This window comes from Tamandua tetradactyla, chromosome 1, assembly GCF_023851605.1.
Source record: "Tamandua tetradactyla isolate mTamTet1 chromosome 1, mTamTet1.pri, whole genome shotgun sequence".
NCBI lineage: Eukaryota > Metazoa > Chordata > Mammalia > Pilosa > Myrmecophagidae > Tamandua > Tamandua tetradactyla.
In genome coordinates, this window is record NC_135327.1 from 124,230,592 (window position 1) to 124,248,445 (window position 17,854).

At 39.3% G+C, this 17,854-nt stretch overlaps 1 protein-coding gene across 6 annotated transcripts in view; it reads left to right on the plus strand.

Annotated features, from left to right (window-relative positions):
* Positions 1 to 17,854, plus strand: part of LRRD1 (leucine rich repeats and death domain containing 1) — a 42,896-nt gene that overhangs the window by 14,427 nt on the left and 10,615 nt on the right. For 3 of the 6 annotated variants that reach the window (XM_077160291.1, XM_077161793.1, XM_077161034.1), the window contains one exon: positions 9,262 to 11,271. The exons of 1 other annotated variant lie outside the window; for it this stretch is intronic. In XM_077160291.1, the coding sequence (XP_077016406.1) occupies positions 9,334 to 11,271 (1,938 nt within the window). In that variant the 5' untranslated portion in view covers positions 9,262 to 9,333. The remainder of the gene's footprint in view (positions 1 to 9,261; positions 11,272 to 17,854) is intronic. 2 more of the 6 variants (XM_077162542.1, XM_077163225.1) reach the window with 1 other exon arrangement.

The following is a 17,854-nucleotide window of genomic DNA, read 5'->3' on the forward strand; positions in this document are numbered from 1 at the left end:
ATTTATTGAAGAGACTGTTCTGTCCCAGGTGAGTTGGCTTGACTGCCTTATCAAAGATCAAATGTCCATAGATGGGAGGGTCTATATCTGAGCACTCTATTCGATTCCATTGGTCGATATATCTATCTTTATGCCAATACCATGCTGTTTTGAACACTGTGGCTTCATAATATGCCTTAAAGTCAGGCAGCGCGAGACCTCCAGCTTCGTTTTTTTTCCTCAAGATGTTTTTAGCAATTCGGGGCACCCTGCCCTTCCAGATAAATTTGCTTATTGGTTTTTCTATTTCTGAAAAATACGTTGTTGGAATTTTGATTGGTATTGCATTGAATCTGTAAATCAATTTAGGTAGGATTGACATCTTAACTATATTTAGTCTTCCAATCCATGAACACGGTATGCCCTTCCATCTGTTTAGGTCTTCTGTGATTTCTTTTAGCAGTTTTTTGTAGTTTTCTTTATATAGGTTTTTTGTCTCTTTAGTTAAATTTATTCCTAGGTATTTTATTCTTTTAGTTGCGATTGTAAATGGGATTCGTTTCTTGATTTCCCCCTCCGCTTGTTCATTGCTAGTGTATAGAAATGCTACAGATTTTTGAATGTTGATCTTGTAACCTGCTACTTTCCTGTACTCATTTATTAGCTCTAGTAGTTTTGTTGTGGATTTTTCCGGGTTTTCGACGTATAGTATCATATCATCTGCAAACAGTGATAGTTTTACTTCTTCCTTTCCAATTTTGATGCCTTGTATTTCTTTTTCTTGTCTAATTGCTCTGGCTAGAACCTCCAACACAATGTTGAATAATACTGGTGATAGTGGACATCCTTGTCTTGTTCCTGATCTTAGGGGGAACGTTTTCCATTTTTCCCCATTAAGGATGATATTAGCTGTGGGTTTTTCATATATTCCCTCTATCATTTTAAGGAAGTTCCCTTGTATTCCTATCCTTTGAAGTGTTTTCAACAGGAAAGGATGTTGAATCTTGTCAAATGCCTTCTCTGCATCAATTGAGATGATCATGTGATTTTTCTGCTTTGATTTGTTGATATGGTGTATTACATTAATTGATTTTCTTATGTTGAACCATCCTTGCATACCTGGGATGAATCCTACTTGGTCATGATGAATAATTCTTTTAATGTGTTGTTGGATACGATTTGCTAGAATTTTATTGAGGATTTTTGCATCTATATTCATTAGAGAGATCGGCCTGTAGTTTTCTTTTCTTGTAATATCTTTGCCTGGTTTTGGTATGAGGGTAATGTTGGCGTCATAGAATGAATTAGGTAGTTTTCCCTCCACTTCGATTTTTTTGAAGAGTTTGAGGAGAGTTGGTACTAATTCTTTCTGGAATGTTTGATAGAATTCACATGTGAAGCTGTCTGGTCCTGGACTTTTCTTTTTAGGAAGCTTTTGAATGACTGCTTCAATTTCTTTACTTGTGATTGGTTTGTTGAGGTCATCTATGTCTTCTTGAGTCAAAGTTGGTTGTTCATGTCTTTCCAGGAACCCGTCCATTTCCTCTAAATTGTTGTATTTATTAGCGTAAAGTTGTTCATAGTATCCTGTTATTACCTCCTTTATTTCTGTGAGGTCAGTAGTTATGTCTCCTCTTCCATTTCTGATCTTATTTATTTGCATCCTCTCTCTTCTTCTTTTTGTCAATCTTGCTAAGGGCCCATCAATCTTATTGATTTTCTCATAGAACCAACTTCTGGCCTTATTGATTTTCTCTATTGTTTTCATGTTTTCAATTTCATTTATTTGTGCTCTAATCTTTGTTATTTCTTTCCTTTTGCTTGCTTTGGGGTTAGCTTGCTGTTCTTTCTTCAGTTCTTCCAAATGGATAGTTAATTCCTGAATTTTTGCCTTTTCTTCTTTTCTGATATAGGCATTTAGAGCAATAAATTTCCCTCTTAGCACTGCCTTTGCTGCGTCCCATAAGTTTTGATATGTTGTGTTTTCATTTTCATTCGCCTCGAGGTATTTGCTAATTTCTCTAGCAATTTCTTCTTTGACCCAGTCGTTGTTTAGGAGTGTGTTGTTGAGCCTCCATGTATTTGTGAATTTTCTGGCACTCTGCCTATTATTGATTTCCAACATCATTCCTTTATGGTCCGAGAAAGTGTTGTGTAAGATTTCAATCTTTTTAAATTTGTTAAGACTTCCTTTGTGACCCAGCATATGGTCTATCTTTGAGAATGATCCATGAGCACTTGAGAAAAAGGTGTATCCTGCTGTTGTGGGATGTAATGTCCTATAAATGTCTGTTAAGTCTAGCTCATTTATAGTAATATTCAGATTCTCTATTTCTTTGTTGATCCTCTGTGTAGATGTTCTGTCCATTGATGAGAGTGGTGAGTTGAAGTCTCCAACTATTATGGTATATGAGTCTATTTCCCTTTTCAGTGTTTGCAGTATATTCCTCACGTATTTTGGGGCATTCTGATTCGGTGCGTAAATATTTATGATTGTTATGTCTTCTTGTTTAATTGTTCCTTTTATTAGTATATAGTGTCCTTCTTTGTCTCTTTTAACTGTTTTACATTTGAAGTCTAATTTGTTGGATATTAGTATAGCTACTCTGATCTTTTCTGGTTGTTATTTGCATGAAATATCTTTTCCCAACCTTTCACTTTCAACCTATGTTTATCTTTGGGTCTAAGATGTGTTTCCTGTAGACAGCATATAGAAGGATCCTGTTTTTTAATCCATTCTGCCAATCTATGTCTTTTGATTGGGGAATTCAGTCCATTGACATTTAGTGTTATTACTGTTTGGATAATATTTTCCTCTAACATTTTGCCTTTTGTATTATATATATCATATCTGATTTTCCTTCTTTCTACACTCTTTTCCATATCTCTCTCTTCTGTCTTTTTGTATCTGACTCTAATGCTCCCTTTAGTATTTCTTGCAGAGCTGGTCTCTTGGTCACAAATTCTTTCAGTGACTTTTTGTCTGAGAATGTTTTAATTTCTCCCTCATTTTTGAAGGATAATTTTGCTGGATATAGGAGTCTTGGTTGGCAGTTTTTCTCTTTTAGTATTTTAAATATATCATCCCACTGTCTTCTAGCTTCCATGGTTTCTGCTGAGAAATCTACACAAAGTCTTATTGGGTTTCCCTTGTATGTGATGGATTGTTTTTCTCTTGCTGCTTTCAAGATCTTCTCTTTCTCTTTGACCTCTGACATTCTAACTAGTAAGTGTCTTGGAGAACGCCTATTTGGGTCTAATCTCTTTGGGGTGCGCTGCACTTCTTGGATCTGTAATTTTAGGTCTTTCATAAGAGTTGGGAAATTTTCAGTGATAATTTCTTCCATTAGTTTTTCTCCTCCTTTTCCCTTCTCTTCTCCTTCTGGGACACCCACAACACGTATATTTGTGCTGTTCATATTGTCCTTGAGTTCCCTGATACCCTGTTCAAATTTTTCCATTCTTTTCCCTATAGTTTCTGTTTCTTTTTGGAATTCAGATGTTCCATCCTCCAATTCACTAATTCTATCTTCTGTCTCTTTAAATCTATCATTGTAGCTATCCATTATTTTTTCTATGTTTGCTACTTTATCCTTCACTTCCATAAGTTCTGCGATTTGTTTTTTCAGTTTTTCTATTTCTTCTTTATGTTCAGCCCATGTCCTCTTCATGTCCTCCCTCAATTTATCGATTTCATTTTTGAAGAGGTTTTCCATTTCTGTTCGTATATTCAGCATTAGTTGTCTCAGCTCTTGTGTCTCATTTGAGCTATTGGTTCGTTCCTTTGACTGAGCCATATTCTCAATCTTTTGAGCGTGGACAGTTATCTTCTGCTGCTGGCATCTGGGCATTTATTCAGATTTCTCTTGGTGTTGGACCCAGCAAGGTTGTAATATTTTTCTGTGAAATCTCTGGGATCTGTTTTTCTTATCTTGCCCAGTATGTGGCGCACGTGGCACACGTTTGTCTCAAGTGTTTGGAATGGGTCTCCCCCAGTCACCGATCTCCGTGGCCTGGGGATTTCGGATCCAATTCTCTCCGTTGGTTCAGGGGCCGCGCGTGGTGGGGGCGTCAGCTGCCGCGGCTTGAGGGGACCCTGTGGCTGGTTGCGGGCCACAGCGGGCCTGGGGGATTCCTCACCGGACCAGGAAGCCTCCCGTAGGGGGGGGCTACCGCTGCTTGGATAGCCCTCCTATCCGAGACTCGTATCCGCGGACTCGAAGCAGAGACTCGAAGCCGCCCGCAAAAGAGGGGTGCCGCCTGCCTCGGCTTGGGAAACTTGCTTCTCCAATACTCTCAGCCGGCCCGGAAAGGAGGGAGGGAGTAGCTCGGACCACCGCAGCTGCCGCTGATCGGGAAATCATGCGCCGCTCGGGGGTCTCACCGCAGCCTAGTCTCACAGTCAGTCTAGCCAGCCCAGACTTTGGATAGCCCTCTGATCTGAGATTCGTAGCCGCGGACTCAAAGCCGAGACTCGAAGCCGCCCGCAGAAGAAGGGCGCCGCCTGCCTTGGCTTGGGAAACTTGCTTCTCCGATACTCTCAGCCGGCCCGGGAAGGAGGGAGGGATTAGCTCGGACCGCCGCGGCTGCGGCTGCTCGGCAAATCACGCGCTGCTCGGGGGTCTCGCCGCAGCCAAGAGTCGCAGTCAGACTTGCCAGCCCAGACTTTGTATAGCCCTCTGATCCGAGACTCGTAGCTGCGGACTCGAAGCCGAGACTCGAAGCCGCCCGCAAAAGTGTGGTGCCGGCCACCTTGGCTGGGAAGCTTGTCTCTCCGAGTCTCTCAGCCAGCCCGGGAAGGAGGGAGGGATTAGCTCGGACCGCCGCAGCCGCGGCTGCTCGGGGGTCTCGCCGCAGCCAAGTCTTGCAATCAGACTTGCCAGCCCAGACTTTGGATAGCCCTCTGATGCGAGACTTGTAGTCGCGGACTCGAAGCCGAGACTCGAAGCCGCCCGCAAAAGTGTGGCGCCGGCCGCCTTGGCTGGGAAGCTTGTCTCTCCGCGTCCCTCAGCCAGCCCGGGAAGGAGGGAGGGATTAGCTCGGACCGCCGCAGCTGCGGCTGCTCGGGAAATCGCCCGCTGCTCGGGGATCTCACTCACCGCAGCCGAGTTTCGCAGTCAGACTAACCAGCCCAGACTGGGTTACGCTGTGTGTCCATTCCCTGCTGTAGCCCCGGGAGCTGTTCTGTACTGTTTCTGTTCACCTATTAGTTGATTTGGAGTCGGAGGAACTAAGACGCATGTACCTTACTAAGACGCCATCTTGGATCCCCCACGGGAAGCCTTTTAAGGCTTCAGAAGAGACAGGCTCTCTTCCTGCTTCGGCTGGCGAGCCTTTCCTTTGGAGTTCATCCAGACCCTCCATCAGAACTGTCGGCTTCACAGCCTGCCCTGTAGATTTTGGACTCTGTGTTCCCACAGTGACATGAGTCACTTTTATAAATTTTGTGTTTGCGAGTGTTTCCTGTTGATTCTGTTTCTCTAGAGAACCCTAACTAATACAACTTGGTACCAGGAGTGTTTCTTAAGAAACAGAATCTTAAAAATGGGTTTTGATGAATGGTTTTCTACTCTGACTGGACTCAAAGGCACTAAGGACTCTGATTCCCATAATCAGAATGACACTCCCAATCCATGGAGTGAGTTGGCAAAAGAGATAGTCAAAATATCACCATTTGATTCTCCTAATGCTTCGCTTGTATAAAGCCAGGCTCTGGGGGATAATGTTTGTATTAGTTAGGGCTCTCTAACAAAATCCACAGGGCAGGCTGTGAAGCCAACGATTCTGAAGGAGGGAATGATGAACTCCACAGGAGAGGGCTTACCGGATGAAGCAGGATCAGAGCCTGTCTCTTCTGAATCTTCCTTAAAAGGCTTCCAGTGATTAGATTAAGAATCTCTCATTGCAGACCCTTTTGGCTGATTACAAATGGAGTCAGCTATGGGTGCAGCTGACATGATCATTATTTAATTCTATGAAATGTCCTCATTGCAACAAACAGGCCAGCACTTGCACAACCAGACAAACAGGTACCACCACTTGGCCAAGTTGACACATGAACCTGACTATGACAGTCCACCCCTTGTCAACTTGGCAGCTATATGTATCACCTTAAACCATACCTAATTTCTAAATAAAAAATAATAAAACACACATTTTTTCTTCCACCTAACAATACTCAACTGTCCTGCATATAACTGGAAACAAATCTCTCCAGAATAGGGTGCAAGTCCTTGGGTAATATTCATTTTTAAACTTAATATCTTACAACTTACATAGTATAACTTAAACAAAACAGCATTACAGTCCTTGTTTCCGTAACTGATCATGTGGTTGAAGTTCATATTTATCACTACCTTCTTCCACTACCCATTCCATGTTCCCTTTACTCTCAGCAAGCACTTCAGCTGGCAGTGGTTCTTTGCCTGGTGTGGTGACCCAAACCTTCATTCCTGAAGTTTCAGAGCCGTTGGTAGTCCTGCCTGGATTGGGTTGTTGCAGTTTTCCATTGATTTTAATCACAGGGCATGGTAGTACTAAATGACACCCTAGGGGATCTCCTATATTCCAAGAAAACTCTATTTTACCTCCATTGTGTAGTTGCAGTCCTAGTTCCCCATGATAATCAGAGTCAATCACCTCAGACAATAATGTAATCCCCTTCTTATTGATCCAGGGGCATGAGTAGCCCAAAGTGACAAGGTGGCAGTCTTAGATTCCAGTTCAATGGTATCATTGTTTTTTCTCCTGGTGGAAGCACTCCCCCTTTTGGAACTAAAACCTGTAGACCAGCAGAGCTCAGGGTCACAGGAACAGGAAGTAAAAATTTTCCTAGGACCACTAGGAGTAACAGTGAGTGGTACCACTCCCATTTCTACCCCTTGGTTCCTGGACCTATGGATCCTGGTTATGGGAGAAGCAGCACCATACAGTGGACACTGATTCAGAGCAAAAACAGCTTCCTGGAGAACATTATCCCAGCCCTTCAAGATATTGCCACCTAGTTGGCACCGTAATTGAGTTTTCAAAAAGCCATTCCACCATTCTGTCAATCCAGCTGCTTCTGGATGATGAGGAACATGGTAAGATCAGAGAATTCCATGAGCATGTGCCCATTCCTGCACTTTATTTGCTGTGAAATGTGTTCCTTGATCAGAAACAATACTGTATGGAATACCATGACGATGAATAAGGCATTCTGTAAGTCATGGATGGTAGCTTTGGCAGAAGCATTCCCTACAGGGAAAGCAAACCCATATCCAGAGTATGTATCTATTCCAGTTAGAACAAATTGCTGCCCCTTCCATGAAGGGAGTGGTCCAATGTAATCAACCTGCCACCATGTAGCTGGCTAGTCACCTCGGGGAATGGTGCCATATTGGGGGCTGAGTGTGGGTCTCTGCTAGTGGCATATTGGGCACTCAGCAGTGGCTGTAGCCAAGTCAGCCTTGGTGAGTGGAAGTCCATGTTGCTGAGCCCATGCATACCACCATGGCATCCATCCCTACCACCATGACCACTTTGTTCATGAGCCAATTGGGCAATGACAGGAGTTGCTGGGGAAAGAGGCTGACTGGTATCCTCAGGACAAGTCATCTTATCCAGTTGATTATTAAAACCTTCCTCTGCTGAAGTCACCCTTTGGTGCTCATTCACATGGAATACAAATATGTTCATGTTTTTAGCCCACTCAGAAAGGTCTATCCACATGCTTCTTCCCAGACCTCTTTGTCACCAATTTTCCAATTACAGTCTTTCCAAGTCCCTGACCAACGAGCCAAACCATTAGCAACAGCCCATGAGTCAGTATACAAATGTACCTCTGGCCAGTTCTCCTTCCAAGCAAAATGAACAGCCAGGTGCACTGCTCAAGGAATTCCCCTCACCACTGTCCTTCAAGGGCACCCCAGAAAGGGTTGTAGTGCTGCAGCTGTCCACTTTCGGGTGGTACCTGCACATCGTGCTGAACCACCTGTAAACCAGGCATGAGTTTTCTCTTCCTCAGTCAATTTACTGTAAGGAACTCCCCAAGAGGCCATAATTCTGGTCTGGGAAAGAAGGTAATGTGGCAGGAGCAGAGACCATGGCCATTTTGGCCACTTCCTCATGTAACTTACTTCTGCCTTCAGGACCTGCTCTGGCCCTATCTCATATATACCATTTCCATTTTACAATAGAGTGCTGCTGAGCATGCCCAATTTTATGGCTTGGTGGGTCAGACAATACCCAGATCATGAGAGGCAACTCAGGTCTCATGGTTAACTTGGTGGCCCATGGTTAAGTGTTCAGTCTCTACTAAGGCCCAATAGCAGGCCAAAAGCTGTTTCTCAAAAGGAGAGTAGTTATCTGCAGCAGATAGTAAGGCTTTGCTCCAAAATCGTAAGGGTCTGCCTTCTGATTTTCCTGAAGAGTCCTGCCAAAGGCTCCAAACAGCATCTCTATTTGCCACTTACACTTCCAGAACCATTGGATCTGCTAGATCATGTGGCCCAAGTGGCAGAACAGCCTGGACCTGTCGCAGAGCCTCCTCTTTTTCAGGTCCCCACTCATAATTAGCAGCTTTTCTGTAACTCGGTAAATGGGCCAGAGTAGCACACCCAAATGAGGAATAGGTTGTTGCCAAAATCCAAAGAGACCAAGTAGGCATTGTGCCTCTTTTTTGGTTGTAAGAGGGGCCAGATGCAGCAACTTATCCTTCACCTTAGAAGGGATATCTCAACATGCCCCACACTACTGGACACATAGAGATTTCACTGAGGTGGAAGGCCCTTGTATTTCTGTTGGATTTATCTCCCATCCTCTGACATGCAAATGCCTTACCAGTAACTCTAGAGAAGATGCTATGTCTTGCTCACTAGGTGCAATCAACATGATATCATCAATATAATGGACCAGTGTGATATCTGTGCGGGGTCATGCAGACTGGTGTCCGCTGTGCGTTGGGTCACTGATGTGGCCCCAGCAGTTGTTCTGTACTGTTCCTGGCTATTTCCTAGCTACTCTGGAGGATGAACTAAATTCCACACCTCACTAAGCCGTATTCTTGCTCCTCTCTTTTTAATGTGAGCTTAAGAATAGCAGTTGATAAAGACATGAAATCAATAAACTATCTTTAATCAGACATCGTATAATGATAAATTTATATTTAGTTTATTAATCATAAATGTATTGTTTTTCATTTTTAATTATTCCTTACAGAGTAAAATAGTTGTAATAAAATTCTATTGTAATTTTGACCCCTTTATTACATTTCTTCTTTTAATTTCAATATTTGTTTTGTAGGTTCAAAATTACACATGAAAATTAAAATCAGTTTACAATCTTGTGTTGCTATGAAACATATCAGCAAATAAGATGTCTGAAAAGGAGAGTACTTCAGAAGAGCAAAACAATATCACTAGTCAATCTGGAGGCAATTCTAGAGGACAATTAGTGGAGGAACCTGGATTTATTACAGAAACAGCAAATTTGTTAAATGAAGCTTTTGATTACCCGAAAGGAAAACCCTCCACCGTGATTTGTGAAACTCATCCTCAAAAGGACACATTAGAGTCAACATCTTCCTCTGGAACTAAATCTAAGAGAAATGAAGAACATAGGCAAAAGTTTCAATCTTCTGAAACAAGCACTAGAAATCTCAGCTCACAATCAAAAACAGAAATTTCACTAAGTACATCAGAATCAATGACTGACATGATTCAAGAATATCAGGCTTTTATTACATTCCTATCTCATGAAAGGAGAAAAATAAGTCCACAGCTCCCTGAAGAAAATCAACAAGGACTCGACTTAGGATCAGATAACTTCACAGTTAACCTTGAGGCCAAGGGTTTACAAGAATTGCCTAAGGACATTTTAAAAATCAAATACGTAAAATATCTATATTTAGACAAGAACCAAATCAAAACTTTTCAAGTGACAGACTCCGGTGATCTGTTAGGACTTGAAATTCTATCTTTGAAAGAAAATGGGTTATCATCACTTCCATCTGAAATTCAGTTACTTCGTAATTTAAGGATATTAAATGTCAGTCACAACCAAATATCACATATACCTAAGGAAATATCACAGCTTGGGAGTATCAGGCAACTCTTCTTTAATAACAATTTCATTGAGAGTTTTCCTTCTGACTTAGAAACTCTTGGAAACTTGGAAATTTTAAATTTGGCTAGAAATAAGCTAAGACATATCCCAGAAACTTTGCCTAGTTTAAAAAACTTAAGAGTCCTCAATCTGGAATATAATCAGTTAACAATATTTCCTAAAGCTCTATGCCTTCTTCCAAAGATGATTTCACTAAATCTTACTGGAAACCTGATAAGCAGTTTGCCAAAGGAAATTAGGGAGCTTAAGAATTTAGAATACTTTTTAATGGATCACAATAAACTTACTTTTTTGGCTGTGGAAATTTTTCGATTGTTCAAAATGAAAGAACTCCGATTGTCAGACAATAAGTTGGAAGTTATTTCACAAAAAATTGAGAATTTCAGGGAACTTAGAATTCTTACGCTTGATAAAAATTTATTGAAAGATATTCCAGAGAAAATTTCCCATTGTGTAATGTTGGAATACCTTAGTCTTAATGATAATAAATTAACAGAACTTCCTAAGAATATCCACAAACTTAAAAATTTAAGGAAACTCTATGTAAGTGGAAATTATGTGTCGAGAATAACTGAAAAAATCTCACATCTTAATAATATACACAGTCTAGAGTTTTCAGGAAATCTAATCACAGATATTCCCATTGAAATAAAAAACTGCAGAAAAATAACTAAATTTAAATTGAGCTATAACAAAATAATATACTTTCCAGTGGGACTATGTGCTTTGGATTCTCTTTATTATTTGAGTTTTAATGGAAATTATATTTCAGAAATACCTGTGGATGTATCTTTCAGTAAACAACTGCTTCATTTAGAATTTAGTGAAAACAAACTCCACATATTTTCTGAGTACTTATGTTCCCTTATTAATCTTAAGTACCTGGATCTTGGTAAAAACCAAATAGGAAAAATTCCACCATCTATTTCCAATATGGTATCACTCCATTTACTCATTTTATGCTGTAACAAATTTGAAACTTTCCCTAGAGAATTGTGTACTTTAGAAAATTTGCAAGTACTTGATCTTTCAGAAAACCAAATACAGAAAATCCCTTTAGAGATCTGTAACTTAAAGGGAATCAAGAAATTGAACATCTCAAGCAATCAGTTTATTTATTTTCCTATTGAACTGTGCCAGCTTGGGTCATTGGAAGAACTGAATATAAGTCAGATAAATGGGAGAAAGGTAAGAGCCTGATTTACTGGGTTTTTAGGGGTAGTAGGTACTGGAGGGGATCAAATCTGTAGAGTACAAATGTGTGTATGTGCTATACTTAGCTGGAATATTGTATTTCTTTAAAAGCCAGGCCTTTTTTTTCTAGTTACACTTCTCAACAACAACAAAAAACTTTACAGGAAGTTATTTTCTTAAAATGAAATTTTATAGACTTTTAATTTCAGTTTAATCATAAAAGTTTTCAAGTTAGAATGTAATATAGAAATTTTGAATGTAGAAATGGATTAAATAAATCATTCCACAAACACACCATTTTAATACAACAATTGGTTGTGTGTTGGTATAACTCCTTTCTAATCATTTTCCCTTATGTGTGTGGTTTTATAAACAATTATTAAAAGACTATGCACTCAGTTTTAAATTTTTCTATTTTCACTTAGCAGATCATAACCACTTCCCCATGATGTAATTTTTCAATAAACATTGTAATTAATGCATGATTTATGTAATTAACCTCTATTGTTAAGATTTTAGGAATGTGTAATTATTCATCTTCATAAATGATGCTCTGATAAACTTCTTCATAAATATAGCCTTTTTCCTATTTTAGACTCTTTCCTTGGATTTTCCCTAAAGAATTGCTGGATCAATGGGAATAAACATTATAGATCCTACAGCATTTCATTTTACTTAAACTCTAAGAGTGAGTTTTTGGAACTAGATTTTTAAAATTAAGTCATTGATTAATATTAAGTCCTCACTAAAATGATGAAAGAACACAGCTATCATCTGACTATCTTTAATTTGACCAGCACAGTTTAAGTATAGTCATTTGCTGGAAGCTGGGCTATTATCTAGAGCAATATTTCCCAAGCCTATTCTTAAAAACACTATTCCATGAGCTTCTCCTCAAAAAAAAAAAAAAAGGTGGGAATTGGGGCAGAGAGTAGACTGTGATCAAATAGCTTTGGGAAGCACTGAGTTTTCTCTTAGAAAGTTGCAGTGGATATTAATATATTAAAGATTCTGAAAATTCCTACTTTTAACCCATATTTTCTAAACTTATTGAACTTGTTTAACTTAACACCTACAATATAATACATTTTTAGAAAGGGTACTCCAGGGAATACTGGAGAAGATGGAATAATGATACATGTTGTGTTTTAAAACTCGCTTTTGTACTGAAAGACACTTTTGAAATTCAATTCTGTCATAACCAGTGGCTTCCTTTGCCAATTTGTAATCCCCTCACTTTCTGGTCCTGTACCTTAACTATAAGTGTCTCCAAGCTTGTGTCCTTGACTTTGTTTCCTCCCTATTAACTTGCTTCTTGACCTTATTACACTTGCCATCACTTACATGCACATGATCCCCAAATCTATAAAATGAGTTCTCTAGTCCCATAGTTCCCAGTTTTCACTAGAAATGACTGCTCTTGTCTTGTCTCAAACTCAATATGACTTCAACGTCAACGTCATCTTTCTTTCAATTCTAAGTCTGTTTAAAACTCTTCCATTTGTTTGTGATACCAACTTCAAATATGCCAGGCTAGAGATCTTTCTTCCATTTCCATCATCAGTTATACCCGAGCTTACACCAAAATTTTCTCATTATGCCTTTGAAATAGCTCTTGGATTACTCCCTCATTTTCCAATCTAACCATTGTAGTCCTGGTCCATGGCCATTCCTTCATACCTAAATTATTCTAGGAGTTTCCTGGCTGTTCTCTCTGACTCCCTTGCCAAAGCTATGGAATTTCTCCCCAGAGGACTATTCCTATTGTGTCACATCTGTCTGTCAGGAATCCAGAATGCATTTTATTGCCTATGCAAAGTAGGTAGTTGTTAAATGCACCAACTCACAACTTTACGATATCATTTCTGAAGATCACCACTTAGAAAAACAAACAATTTACAAGAGCCTCCTCAAGGAGAATAGCCCCTGGGGTTGGGAAGATCACTTTAAAAAAAATATTTTTATTAATAAAACAACATAGAAACACACAAACATTCTTAACATACGAACATTCCATACATGATATACAATCAGTGGCTCACAGTTTCATCACATAGTTGTGTATTCATTGCCATGATCACTTTTTAAACATTTGCATCACTCCAGAAAAAGAAATAAAAAAGAAAAAACTCATACATAACATACCCCTAACCCCTCCCTTTCATTGTATTTCCATCTACCCAATTATTTTAACCTTTGTTCCCCCTATTATTTATTTATTTTTTATCCGTAATTTTTTACTCATCTGTACATTAAAAGGAGCATCAGACACAAGGTTTTCACAACCACACAGTCACATTGTAAAAGCTGTATCACTATACAATCTCATTTTCAAGAAACCAGACTATTGGAACATAGCTCTACAGTTCAGGTATTTCCTTCCAGACACTCCAATATACCATTAACTAAAAAGGGGATATCTTTATAATGCATAAGAATAATCTCCAGGATAACCTCTCGACTCTGAAATCTCTCAATCATGGACACTTTATTTTGTCTCATTTCTCTCTTCCCTCTTTTGGTCAAGAAGGTTTTCTCAATCCCTTGATTCTGGGTCCCATCTCATCCTGAGATTTCTGTCCTACGTTGCCAGGAGGGTTTACACCCTTGGGAGACATGTCCTACATTGAGGGGGAGGGCAGTGAGTTCACTTGCCATGTCAACTTAAAGAGAGAGGCACAACTGAGCAACACAAGAGATTCTCCGGGGGTATCTCTTAGGCCTAATTTTAAGTAGGCTTAACCTATCTTTTGCAAGAATAAGTCTCATAGGGGTGACCCCCAAGATCGAGGGCTCAGCCTATTGATTGGTTGTCCCCACTGCTTCCAAGAATATCAGAAATTTTCCAGGTAGGGAAATTGAATATTTCTTCCTTTCTCCCCAGCCCCCAAGGAGACTTTGCAAATATTTCTTTATTCTCTGCCCATATTACTCTGGGATATATTGGGTCAACACACTAACCTGGACAGACCAAGAAGATCGCACGTCCTATTCAAATATCCATGTACTTAACGGTGTTCAACTAAACTGACCACATAAGTTAAATTAAGAAATGTACTACCTGCAATAGAAATTTTGCACCTTTGGTCTCACACAGAAGTTGAAGTTTTAAAACTTGGATGATATCATCCTTTACCCAGTCTTCTGATTACCTTAGTCCTATCCAGATCAGCTTCACTCATGTCTCTACTCGATGTCTGATCACTTTTTCAACCTTTTAAACAGTTCCTGTATGGAGTAGTGCTGATTTCCATAGCTTCAGAGCTCTAACTCTGAGTCTCAGGTGTCACATAAATACCTGAAGTTTCTGGGAAAGACTACGTTATATACAAACAGCTCAGTATCTCAGAGTTTAGAATTAGCAGTTACACCTCTGGAATATATGTGGTTGCTGTAAGAGCTTACAGTCTAGGACCTTTTACAGTAAGCCCCGATCTGATAACCCACGATCTCAATTTTAGTTCACTGAATTTTTATATTATAGTTAGTCCATATGATTGAGGCATGATAATGTTTGTCTTTTTTGTTCCTGACATTTCATTCAACATACAGCTCTTAAGGTTCATTCATCTAGTTGCATACCTCACAACTTCAGTCTTCTTGGGGCTACTCAGTAGTCCATTGTATGTATACATCATAATATCCCTCTTCCATTCCTCAGTCATTGTACCCTTAGGCCACCTCCATCCATTGTGAATCCCAAACACTGCTGCCATAAACACCAGTGTGCAAATGTCCATTCGTGTCCTCACACTCAGTTCCTCCAGGTATATACTGAGCAACTGTGTGTCAGGATCATATGGCCACCCCACCCCTAGCCTCCTATGGAACCACCACACTGCCTTCCAAGGGACTGCACTTCTCATTTCCCTACCTACAGTGAATAGGTACATCTCTCTCTCCACATTCTCTCTAGCACTTGTTTCTCTCTCTGTTCATTTTTAAACAGTTTTGTTCGCACATCATACATTCCAGCCTAATTGTATAGACATGCCTTTGCTACCAATCTCTATCTGAAGGCATTTGGGAAAATCACTTTGATAATGCACTTGGGGTTGTGGTGAGAGGCTCAAAGTATTAATTGATGTAACAGAAGATGGTCACTAAACAGTCATGTGAAGAAGAAATGTCCAATAATCAGGGGGTTTTGATTTTGCTGTGGGAAAGATGCCCCAAAGAAGCCTTCCTTCTACAGAAATTCTATCTCCTACAGCTCTCAAGCAGTTCCTCTAATAAGTTTTTTTTTTTAATTTTTTATTTTTTTTATTAACGGAAAGAAAAAAAAAAGAAATTAACACAACATTTAGAAATCATACCATTCTACATATGCACTCAGTAATTCTTAACATCATCACATAGATGCATGATCATTGTTTCTTAGTACATTTGCATCGGTTTAGAGGAACTAGCAACACAACAGAAAAAGATATAAAATGTTAATATAAAGAAAAGAAATAAAAGTAGTAATAATAATTAAAAACAACAACAACAAACAAACAAACAAAAACAAAAAAAACCCTATAGCTCAGATGCAGCTTCATTCAGTGTTTTAACATGATTACTTTACAATTAGGTATTATTGTGCTGTCCATTTTTGAGTTTTTGTATCTAGTCCTGTTGCACAGTCTGTATCCCTTCAGCTTCAATTACCCATTGTCTTACCCTGTTTCTAACTCCTGCTGAACTCTGTTACCAATGACATATTTCAAGTTTATTCTCGAATGTCCGTTCACATCAGTGGGACCATACAGTATTTGTCCTTTAGTTTTTGGCTGGATTCACTCAGCATAATATTCTCTAGGTCCATCCATGTTATTACATGGTTCATAAGTTTATCCTCTAATAAGTTTTGAGCAAGTAGTTAAGAAATATTTGTTTGAAGGAATGTCAAATTATGGGCCTACCCACATGTCTTGATCTGACTCCCACCACAAAGGCCTGGCACCCAAGTCTTGCCATTGCTTGGTTCTTTATACAAACATTTTTCCTACTGTGTTGGCCACAGCTATGACCCTAAGGAATGTTAAAATAAAACGAGAGAGAGAAAGGGATCAGGGGATCCAGAGACATCAGTCTTCAAACAAGTTTATTTTCAGCCAAGTACAAAATTATATACTAGCAAGAAAGGTGATAAAGTTTGTTTGCATGCCAAAGTTATACAATGCAAAAAAACGAGTTCCAGGAAGTAAATACTTCTAAGGCTAGGGTGTTAATTTCCCTTAAGCAAGTCTCTTCCACACCTCATTGTGCTTTATCTGCGTTTCTCAGCTTCTATTGAAGTTCCAGATCCTGAAAGCTCAAGTCTGCATTTCCTCATAGACTTGTGTCCACAAGCTTTAGGTTAAACAACAACCTTTTAACTCCTTCACTTCTGCTTCTCATCATCTCTCTTTTTACTGGTCATATTCTCACTAGCTTTTTTTGTGCATTATATTGGTCTTGCCTTCAGTGCCCTGTAACTTCTTCCCAATTTTCTTCATTCTTACGGGGCCACTCAAGTTCCACCTTCTACTCTATGCTTTCCTTTAGTTCTTTGATTTGCACTGATATACTTTCTCTAAACTTCCATTATTTCTGTTCTTACTTGTACTCTTTATTTTGGCATTTGATTACTCATTGCTTCATGCCATTTCCGGGTTGTTTCATATGAGTGTATTTTGTTCCCTGAACTACATTTTAATCTCCTTGAAATCAGTCATCTCACATTCCTCTTTTATATCCTAAAAATCATTGAGCACAATATTGAGCATGTACCTTGTTGGTTGATTGCTTTCTGAGAGGGTTTGTATTCAAAATTCTTCTTGTTCATTTGCAGAACTTCCTTTCTTTCAAAATCCATTTATAATGAACTTGTTTTCTCTGAATATGCATATTTCTTCTTCACCATAGCTGAGAGCTTTATATCTGTTATTTTATAAGCATTTTTTTTAACAGGGGCAGGTGCCAGGAATCGAACCCGGGTCCTCTGGCATGGCAGGCAAGCATTCTTGCCTGCTGAGCCACCATGGCCCACCCTATCTGTTATTTTGCAACACTTTTTGTACTAGCAATTTTTATGTGAGGCCACAAATAAACTGTGTGATTCTATTCTAAAGGAGTTTATTGAGCATTTACCCAAAATGCTTGGGAACACATACACAAAAAGTATAAAACATGCGTATCATCATTTAAGAATATAAGGAAAACAGATAAGAAATTAATAAATAGCAATGCTTCCCTAGTTGATGAGTCCAGGAATAAAGAGATCAAATGTGAAATAAAGTAGTTGGGAAAGACTTGGGGGAGGAAAAGAAATAAAAGCAGCATCAGACATAGGGAAGAAGGAAGAGCATGTTCGATAGAAAGGGAGAAGGTGGTGATGGACACCAAGTGTTGGGAGAATGGGGAAAGCAGGTCTGTGAGGCCTAGGGTTGAATGTCAGTACTAAAGATATTCTTGGATGCTACAAAATAGCTCTTGGGTTTTAGAGAGGAGAGTTACTGAGAATTTGTGACATGATGAAAAATCTCCTTTCTAAAGTAAAATAAATATCTCCTTTTTCCTTTTTAGAAAAAGATTTTGTCAAATACATACTTAT